Source organism: Panthera tigris, chromosome C1, assembly GCF_018350195.1.
Source record: "Panthera tigris isolate Pti1 chromosome C1, P.tigris_Pti1_mat1.1, whole genome shotgun sequence".
In the NCBI taxonomy this organism is placed as follows: Eukaryota; Metazoa; Chordata; class Mammalia; order Carnivora; family Felidae; genus Panthera; species Panthera tigris.
The window spans coordinates 105,820,986-105,831,577 of NC_056667.1; the positions used below are offsets into that span (position 1 = coordinate 105,820,986).

The 10,592-nt window shown below is 44.7% G+C and overlaps 1 protein-coding gene across 1 annotated transcript; it reads right to left on the bottom strand.

The window, feature by feature from the left end:
• Positions 1–3,341: 3,341 nt before the first annotated feature.
• Positions 3,342–7,064, bottom strand: RPTN (repetin). Its single transcript, XM_042993874.1, has 5 exons — positions 6,927–7,064; positions 5,705–6,248; positions 5,324–5,584; positions 4,355–5,110; positions 3,342–4,282 (listed from the first exon to the last, which is right to left on the bottom strand). Exons 1-5 carry the CDS (start codon positions 7,062–7,064, stop codon positions 3,342–3,344), a joined length of 2,640 nt encoding a protein of 879 aa, XP_042849808.1.
• Positions 7,065–10,592: the final 3,528 nt, after the last annotated feature.

Consider the following 10,592-nt stretch of genomic DNA (forward strand, 5'->3'; position numbering starts at 1 on the left):
TGCCTAAATCTCTCCCTCCCTTCACTACCTGGCTGACCCACTGAGAGTCCCCAGGAACCCTTAGTAGCTTCCCGATTTTGAGACCTCTCAGCTTTGGGTTTATTTTCCACCCTCTAGTTTAGCTTTCTGGGGAGGGTCTCAGTTATAGAGAACATTTGTAGGGAAGACCCATCTTACCCCTGAACAATTATGCCATGTAAATAGCAGCCAACATATGGGCATCCCCATTGACCTTAAGGGCCAGGATGAGCTGTGACCCTTTTCATTTCCACTCCCCCAGGATCATGGCCTTAGCTTAGATGCTGTCCTCCATGCAAGCATCTCTCAGTCCTTCCACACAGTTAATTACTCCATTTTTGGAGTCAGGGCAGCAAATTTTTTTCTTTTTTTTAACTTTATTTTTTATTTTTAAAAATTTACGTCCAAATTAGTTAACATATAGTGAAACAATGATTTCAAGAGTAGATTCCTTAATGCCCCTTAACCATTTAGCCCATCCCCCTCCCACAACCACTCCAGCAACCCTCAGTTTGTTCTCCATATTTATGAGTCTCTTCTGTTTTGTCCCCCTCCCTGTTTTTATATTATTTTTGTTTCCCTTCCCTTATGTTCATCTGTTTTGTCTCTTAAAGTCCTCATAGGAGTGAAGTCATATGATTTTTGTCTTTCTCTGACTGACTAATTTCACTTAGCATAATACCCTCCAGTTCCATCCACGTAGTTGCAAATGGCAAGATTTCATCCTTTTTGATTGACGAGTAATACTCCATTATTTATATATACCACATTTTCTTTATCCATTCATCCATCGATGGACATTTGGGCTCTTTCCATACTTTGGTTATTGTTGATAGTGCTCCTATAAACATGGGGGTGCATGTGTCCCTTCGAAACAGCACACCTGTATCCCTTGGATAAATGCCTAGTAGTGCAATTGCTGGGTCATAGGGTAGTTCTATTTTTAGTTTTTTGAGGAACCTCCATACTGTTTTCCAGAGTGGCTGCACCAGCTTGCATTCCTAGGGACAGCAATTTTCCTGTACTTATGACATCTTGCCTTATTTAACGGTTGTTTGCTGTACACATGTTTCTTACTAGATTGTAATCTTCTTTAGAAAAGGGGCTGTTGTTATGAATCTATATATCTTTCCTGTGGTGAATCTGATGGCCCTCAATATCCATTCTTATCTCCTATATTTCCTAGATTCCCTTGTAGCTAGGGTTCTCGATATGAATTATGTTTTTCCAATTAGATGTGTTTCCATGATATTTGCAAGGTACAGTGATTTTTGCTATTTCTTTTGGTAAATAGGGTTATGGAACATGGATGTTGACAGGCAGTTTTGGCATCAGTGCCAGCAGCTCTGGGTCCCAACTTTCTGATTCCTGGATTACAGCTCTATTGATGTCTTGAACTCAGTAGTTCTGGGGTTCACTTGCTGATTTCTAATAATTCAAATCTCATAATTCTAGACATTTAATGTGCTATTGCTTAAAATATAGAAAAATGTTGCTCTTTCATTAATTGAGTCTTGATTAAATAAGGGTCAAAATTAGCCTCTTTTGTCTGTTACTATGTAAATGTGCAGCTTATTTTTTCCTGAAGTCTAAATTAGTCCTGAAGACTAATTTCCTCCTTCTGTTTCCACACTAATTTCCTCACCTATTCAACAAATAATTAATGAGTGTCCCTGGACATTGGTGGCTGCACTAAGTGCTGAGCAGTGCATAGTTGAGTAAGATACGGTCTTATTCCCAGGTTGTAGGAGAGGTAATCACAGAAAAGTGTGTGACAAAGCCTATAAGAGAAATGAGTGGAAATTTAGAGGAAGGAATGCTTGGAGTGTCCAGAAAGGCTTCCCAGAAGATGTGATGTTTTAGTTGAGACACAGAAGATGCCCAGGTTTTTACCTGGCAGAAGAGGGAAGGGAGGTACTCCAGGCTATGGAATGGTATATTCAAAGATATGAATTAATGAAAGACCATGGTGTCCTAAGAAAAGACAAATCCTTGGCATGGCTGGAGCATTGGGTACTCCTGGGAGGGACCCTTCATGAGACTAAACTGGGTAGGTTATCTGGGTCAGATGGTGAAGGGCCTATGTGTCATGCTAAGGAGTATGAACTTTATTCTAAAGTCACTGGGAGCCACTGAACAAGAGGGAGATAAAGGAAGTGGAAATGGAGAAGTGGGAAGAGATCCAAAAGGTATGAAGGATATAGAGTTGGCAAGATTTAATGACTATTTGAATGTGGAGGTGAATGAGGGTAAGGGTCAACTTTGACTCCTCTGTGGCGGAAGGAGCTGAAAATATTTAGATAAATTCCTTTTGACTTTTTGTTATTTGTTTCATATTGACTCCTTTTCTTCTTCTTCCTCCTCCTCTTCCTTCTCTTCTTCTTCTCCTTCTCCTCTCCCCACCCCCGCCCCAACCTCCTCCTCTTTCTCCTTCTTCAGTGCTCAGGAACTCAAAGAACAAAGTCATCTTAGAAGTCAAGAAATGAGATCTTACCCTTGGAAAGCAGCACCCAAGTGAAGATAGAACAGCATATCCCCACCATGAAGAAGGAAAAGAGTCATCAAGGTCATTGTTCACCAATCATTTATTGGATATTTTAATACATTTCCATAGATTTTCTTTGAGGGGTTTTCCAGAGCAATGGAGGGACAGTTTTGGTTTGTTGGAATCTGTCAGCAGATGACATATGCTTTCTCTCTGTTTTATATGGTCAGAAACTGGAATGCTATGGAGCTGGAACCAGTCAAGTCAGCTGTAGCAGCTCAGGGAAATGTCCCTCTGGTGAGGGTTGGGAGCCTAGGTGTGGGAGGTGTTGTGGACTTCAGAGTTGACTCTCTTAGTAGCATCTCACCGTGTTTCATTTTAGGCTATGAGGTTTGCAATTCCTGGTGTTTTGTCCATTGGAGCCAAGCTCACAAAAGACCAGGTGTCCTGTCCTCAGGCTGTAATATGTATTTTTGGAATACCTTCCCTGTTTCTGAACTTTTGGAAGAAGTTTCTACCATTCAGTGACCCAGCCATGTCCCCACCTACACAGAGGGAAAACCAGGAAATGATTTAAATCCCCAAACTAATCAAAATTGAGATCTGATTATGTCACCCAATTTGCCACTCAGACTTAACCCAACTGGAACACCCTAGAATTGCTGCTTAAAGAACGGAAATGCCCTAAAAGTGAATACTAGTCCTCAAAGCATCTTTACAAGTAGATGGAAGAGAGAAGGAAGACATACATTTTCAATCTCTTAAACAGAAGTAAGGATAAACTTGACATGTAGATTTCTTTGGCTTCAGGCTGCTTTAGCTCTGGTGTGTGCACAACCTAGCGCTGATTCCTTTTCTGCTCTTGTACATAGTTATAGAGGGCGTTGGGAGCAGAAGCTACCTTGTTAGGGTGACTTCCACCCTGTTCTCTCCTTGAGGGCCTCCCACTGCTCTGGGTGGGATGGAGGGTCAGGTTACTGCATCCTCCCTGGGAATTTTGCCTCTGGCTATTTTCATTCCTGTGGAATTTTTCTCTATTAGCACGGCCTTGCTGGATCCCATAAGGTTGTTGATCCTGGGACCCTTGATACCTTTCTTCCTCCTCAAGGGTTTGCTTATCCCATTTTTGCTGATAGTTTTGATTCTCTTCATGTGTTTGCCTGTCTTGTCTCTGATGGGTCTGCTCATCTTCGTGGGTTTGCCTCTCTTGTCTCTGATGGGTCTGCTCATCTTCGTGGGTTTGCCTCTCTTGTCTCTGATGGATCTGCAGATCTTCGTGGGTTTGCCTGTCCCGTCTCTGATGGCCTTGTTCCTCTTCATGGTTTTGCCTGGCCTGCATCTTGCATGGAGTTTCCTGACCCTCACAACCGTGTCTGCCCCAGCTTTGGCAGGCCTGCTCTCCCTCTGCCTGGTGGCTCTGCCTCTCTTCATGCCTGGCCTGTGTCTGTCTGTGGCCCTGCTCACCACTACATGATTGCCATTCACCTTCTTTATAACCGTGTGGCACTTCTTGCTTGATTTGTGCTATGAGTTTGTGTTGGTGGTGTTGGTTATCCTCCTCGGGCTCCCATGCCTGGTGGCTGTTCTGCTGCCCTTCCCTAGACTGAAATCTCTGTCCCTGATTTCGAGCCACTTCTTGTCCTTGAGTCTGTTGACTTACTCTCCCTGACCTTCCTGGTTGCTCAACATACGAGTCTCTGCTTATTTCTTCCCTCCCTTGAAGGTAACTATTTTGCCCTATCTTCCCAGTCTCTGACTGACCATGGTGAGAACTCAGGCCTTGTCTGTCTGTCTGACCATAACAATTACTGTGGCCTTCTCTGTCTGTCTGGCCAGAACAATAGCCCTGGCCTTCTCTGTTTGTCTGGCCATAATGAGAGCTCAGGCCTTGTCTGTCTGTCTGGCCATAATGATAACTCTGGTCTTGTCTGTCTGTCTGGCCATAGTGAGAACTCTGGCCTGCTCTGTCTGTCTGGCCATAGTGAGAACTCTGGCCTTGTCTGTCTGTCTGACCATAGTGGGAATTCTGGCCTTGTCTGTCTGTCTGGTCATAGTGGGAATTCTGGCCTTGTCTGTCTGTCTGGCCATAGCGGGAACTCTGGCCTTGTCTGTCTGACTGGTCATAGTGGGAACTCTGGCCTTGTCTGTCTGTCTGGCCATAGTGAGAACTCTGGCCTTGTCTGTCTGTCTGACCATAGCGAGAATTCTGGCCTTGTCTGTCTGTCTGACCATAGTGGGAATTCTGGCCTTGTCTGTCTGTCTGGCTATAGTGGGAACTCTGGCCTTGTCTGTCTGTCTGGCCATAGCGGGAATTCTGGCCTTGTCTGTCTGTCTGACCATAGTGGGAATTCTGGCCTTGTCTGTCTGTCTGGCCATAATGATAACTCTGGTCTTGTCTGTCTGTCTGGCCATAGTGAGAACTCTGGCCTGCTCTGTCTGTCTGGCCATAGTGAGAACTCTGGCCTTGTCTGTCTGTCTGACCATAGCAGGAATTCTGGCCTTGTCTGTCTGTCTGGTCATAGTGGGAATTCTGGCCTTGTCTGTCTGTCTGGCCATAGCGGGAATTCTGGCCTTGTCTGTCTGTCTGACCATAGTGGGAATTCTGGCCTTGTCTGTCTGTCTGGCCATAATAACTCTGGCCTTGTCTGTCTGACTGGTCATAGTGGGAACTCTGGCCTGCTCTGTCTGTCTGGCCATAGTGAGAACTCTGGCCTTGTCTGACTGTCTGACCATAGCGGGAATTCTGGCCTTGTCTGTTTGTCTGGCCATAGCGGAAACTCTGGCCTTGTCTGTCTGTCTGGCCATAGCAAGAATTCTGGCCTTGTCTGTCTGTCTGACCATAGTGGGAATTCTGGCCTTGTCTGTCTGTTTGGCCATAGTGGGAACTCTGGCCTTGTCTGTCTGTCTGGCTAGAGTGGGAACTCTGGCCTTGTCTGTCTGTCTGGCCATAGCAAGAACTCTGGCCTTGTCTGTCTGTGTGACCATAGTGGGAATTCTGGCCTTGTCTGTCTGTCTGGCCATAGTGGGAACTCTGGCCTTGTCTGTCTGTCTGGCTAGAGTGGGAACTCTGGTCTTGTCTGTCTGTCTGGCTATATTGAGAGTCCAATTCTTGCCTATCTCTCTGACCATAACCTGATTTCTGATCCAGCCTCCCAGACGGTCCATAATAAAAGCCTGATTCCTGTTGGTTTGTCTGGCCACAACAAGAATTGTGAATTTGTCTCTCACAATGATTTAAGGCAAAGATATATCCTTGTTTTTTAGGCTGGCTACTGCTAGATTTATGACTCCATCTTTGACCATAGTGGGAGCCTGTATCCCGTCTCTCAGACTGACCATAGTGGGAATCCCTATCCTGTCTCTCAGACTGACCACAATGGGAGTCCATATCCTGTCTCTCAGCCTGACCATAGCAGGAGTCCCTACCCTGTCTCTCAGACTGATCCTGGTGTACATCCTGGTTTTGTCTCTCAGACCGAGTGCAATGGGAGTCCTGCCTTTCTTCCTCATGCCTCTGCCTGTGTTGTCTGCCTGTATTTTCTGGGAACTTATGGTCTTGTGTTCCCTCCTGCTCCCCTTCTTGCTGAGAGATTCTATCTCCACATGACCTATTATTTAGTTTATGATAGCAGGCTTGGGCCAATTGAAACACCAACAAGAGATATTCATGAAAATCAACATGTCCATTTCTGTCTTTATCCAAGAGGCTCAGGATGGTTTCCACGGTCTCTGGGTCATTTGGTCTCTGTGAGAAGATAAAACAAAGAGCAAAATCAGTTGTTCTGTGGATACAAAGATGTATGCTGGTATCCACACCCCTACCCTTTTAGTCATGTATGAGCCTTCCTCAGTTGGTCACCATTCATCTTGAAATGGCTTGGGCTTGGTTTAGTCTTTTTGATAAACTTGTCCTCTGAACCTCATCTCTTGCTAGACCAATGGGGGCATGATTATTCCATTATATGCTATATTGTAATTATTTACCTACTTCTTTCTAACCACACCATGAGATCCTCGAGGGAAGAGAAGCTGGTTTTGTTCATGTTTGCATCCCCAGTGCCTAGGATGGTGCTGGCATGGAATAGGTATTCCACAACTCTTTGTTGAATGAATGAATACATGAATGAGAAGATGTGTGTACAGCACTCAAGTATAGAAATCAAGCTATGAATCTAGAATTTCTTCTGAGAAATGATTTCTGGTTTGAACTTGTACCCTCTCCTGTCAAGCTCAGCTATAAGAAGGTGTGTGTGTGTATGCCTGTAAATGTGTGTGTTCTGGGAGAGAAGTACTAAGGAGCTGACTGAAAATCTTTAGCTATGGGTGGAACATGACCAGATCAAACAAAAAACATCAAGCCCTGGATGCAGGTGTCAGAATCACTCACACTTGACTCCATGGGGTCAGAGTCTATGCATCTTACCCGGAGGATGTCTCCAAACTCAACCAAGAGCAGCTGCTTCAACTCCTTCTTGCACAGTGAGGTACAGTTCCCATTCTCTTTAGCATGTTTCTGGAACACCTCAATCACAGTGAGAATGCTGTTCAGCAGTTGAGCCATTTTAGCAAAGATGGGTGAACCTAAAAGAAGAAACAAGATTTCGTGTTTAAGATGAAGACCAGGAGACAGATTTCTAGAGGGCAAGTGGCCTTTTTTGGTCAGGGAAAGAAGCTTAAGAAATGACAAAGCCCCTATGCTGACACCATGGAGACTGCTTGGGATTCTCTCTCTCTTTCTCTGCCCCTCCCCCACTCACACTTGTTCTCCCTCTCTCTCAAAATAAATAAACATTAAAAAAAAAAAAAGAAATGACAGAGCCCCTTCGTAGCCTTATCTCACACTCCCTCTGATCTACAATCAGGCTCCAAATACTATGTGCTATAGTGGGTGATGGGTGCCAGCTATGGTTTCCCTGCTAGGAAAAGTGGCAATTTCCTAAAAAGCAAAAAACATATGGTAGGTGGTTTCCATGTCCCATCCCCTACTCCAGGTGGGACTTGCTTGATTGAAACTCTTAGAACAAAAAGGAAGAGATATCAGGAGGCCCACAGAGGCAGGGCCAGAAGCCAGTACAGTAAGACATAATTCTCCACCAACTAAATAGACCCTGCCAAACAGGTCTTCTAAGGAGCCTTGCTCAAGTGTGGAAGGCCAGAGGTCTCTTGCCATAGGCCAAGCAAACTTTTTGAGAGACTAAATCCCAGCAAGTGCTTCTGGCCTGGATGACCACTTGGGATATGCTTATAAAGTAGAATCAATGAATATAAAAATGATTACAGATAAAGATAGCAAGCCAAATTTTTTTTTTTTAAATTTTTTTTTTCAACGTTTATTTTATTTTTGGGACAGAGAGAGACAGAGCATGAACGGGGGAGGGACAGAGAGAGAGGGAGACACAGAATCGGAAACAGGCTCCAGGCTCCGAGCCATCAGCCCAGAGCCCGACGCGGGGCTCGAACTCACGGACCGTGAGATCGTGACCTGGCTGAAGTCGGACGCTTAACCGACTGCGCCACCCAGGTGCCCCGCAAGCCAAATTAACTGCACAGATGATAAGAAGTATATATAATCAGCTAGATTCACTCTGGCTACATTGGGAGATTCAGGTCTTTGGGGATCTAGATCTCAATGGTATTTTGCCTGTGGTATAAAAATTCTAGTTACTGAGTTTATAAGCCTCCAAGAAGCCCTAACTACAAAGCACATTGGACTTCCAAAAGCATGCAGTGATGTCTATAATGATGCATAGCAAACAGTGAATTGCATGGGACAGGCTGAGTCCCTTATGGCAGTTCACTGCACTGAGACTTGAATGCTACTGTGGCCCTGTGGTCTAGGGCCTTGTCCCTGATGAGCTCTAAACTTTTGGGTCTTGCCTTACTTGCATGAAAGGTCAATGCTCCAGTATGGGAGACTAAGCTATTCACCAGTAGTTCTAGCCCTCAGGTTTGGGATGCCCAGGACATGCTAAAACAAAGGCATGTATATTTTACAGGCTTGGAAGTGGGCCACCCCAGTTATCATCATATTCTCAGACAGAACCAAGAAAAGGAAGCAGGATTCTACCCAGGCCTGTCATGCACAGGGAGCAGTCTCAGACCCCCCTAGCCCAGCACATTATAGCTGCTATCAAGAGCCTTATAGAGACTGCCATTACTCATCTCCCTCCTCCCCCTCCTCCCCATGCATGCCTTACCTGCTTAGGGAGGAATGAGCAGAAGATTCAGAAGCCACAGAGGATACTAGAGAGTTGAAAACCCATCGTATTTATAGGGGTTTTAATTGTCCTGCTAGGCCATCCCAGGAGACACCCATTCTGTGGTAGAGCCTGAATCACTCTGGGCCCAGCCCGGCTCAGCCCAGCTTGACCTCTCCCTCTGTAGACCGTTTGGTTTATTTACTTTCCCCCACTTACTCATGCACCTGTTTGTCATTAGGTAGGCGATACTGTTCAAGTCCCAGCCCCATTTAATTAGGGGAGTGTGTGTGCATGTGCATGCTGCGGGGGTCCCAAAAGACAGATATGTAGGTTGAGTTCATCCTTCATATATGTTGCCTACCACGGCTAATGGAGGACCACAGTTAAGTCATACCAAAGAAGGGTATTGATATGGTCACTTTATAAAAATCTGTCAGAGTAGAGACTAGCGGCTCTAGGTAAATAGCCAGGATATAGTTCCTGGAAGAGATTTGCTTTATGCTGTTTTGCTTGTGTCGGTAGATATGTATATTTTAATCTATTGACCTGTTTTAATTTTAATGTTTTTTTCTTTTCATTTAATGGCTCGTCCTGCTAGAGAGAGAAGTAAATACACGACTAATTTTGAGAGGGAAGGGTGCGATGATGGTGGAGTTGCTGCCACGAGAGCCTGTTAAGGTCTTCCTAAAAAGCCACAAGGTGAAGGAAAATGTGGATGCTATGATATCTATGAGTAGAGCTGCTATTGGAGACCTGGGTCACGACTTATTCCCCACTTCTGTGCCTGTGATGTGCCAGCAATATCTTATGCATAGGAAAGTCTCAGTAACTTTTTGTGGAGTAAGTCAATTACTGATTTATAGAAGCATTTCAGAATCTAGTTTAAGCACAAAAAATTCTAAATTTGCCTTTACTTTCTACTTTTGTTCACATCTACATCCTTGCTTGGACTTTTTCTTGTGCGTCCATACGCCAGTCAGTTATTAATGATGATGCTTGCTATCATTGACTGTGTGTTCAGCATTCTGCAAGGCAATCACAAAAGTGCAGAGATTTTAGTCCAGTTGGAATAAAGAGGCTAGATATAGAAAGGAGTTTGAGCAGCAGAAGCAGGACATGAGAAGTGCTGAGAGTTAGAAAACCTAGGTGCATGAGGAGTCTTCGTGGGCTATGCCCAGGCTCTCTTCATTAGGTAGGTTTTGTGTTGTTCCTGGTGGGATTCAGGTGGGAGGAAGAAAGCAGAGAAATCCTGGTGGGGAGAAGGGAAAGGACAAAGGTATGAGGCGAGAATTTATAAGACATGTTTGGATTGCGGTGAGCTGGTAAGTCTGGCTGGAGTAGACGGTGTACAGAAGAATAGAATCGGAAAATTTTGGAATGGCAAAGGAAATCTAGTTTTAGCCTCTTAATTTTACAGATGAGGAAAATGAGGTCCAGGTAGACTGAGTAACTTGCTAAGGGTTCCACAGGGCTATGATGAAAGCCAGGCCTAGAATCCTTTTTTTTTCTCACCTCTGGTTCTTATACATTCTCTGAGGCAGATTTGGGGCCTGCTTTAGGGTTAGTTTTAATGAGAAATGGTAGATGGGGAACATTTTGGTGAGGAAAATGACATGAGTAAAGCATTGTCTGGGGGAAGATCTTAATCTGACTGCAGTAAGGTGGCCACCTGTCTCAGTTTGTCTGGGACTAAGGGGTTTCCCAGGACATGAGATTTCAGCACTAAAATTGGGGAGAGTTCTGGACAACCTAGGATAAGTTGGTCGTCAGATACTGCAGGATACAGGATGAACTGGAAAGAGGGGTTTCTGAGTAGGGAGACTAGCAGTCTATTGTGTGGCCCATGTGAGAAATGACTTGGACAAGGCAGTTCCGAACTACATGATAGG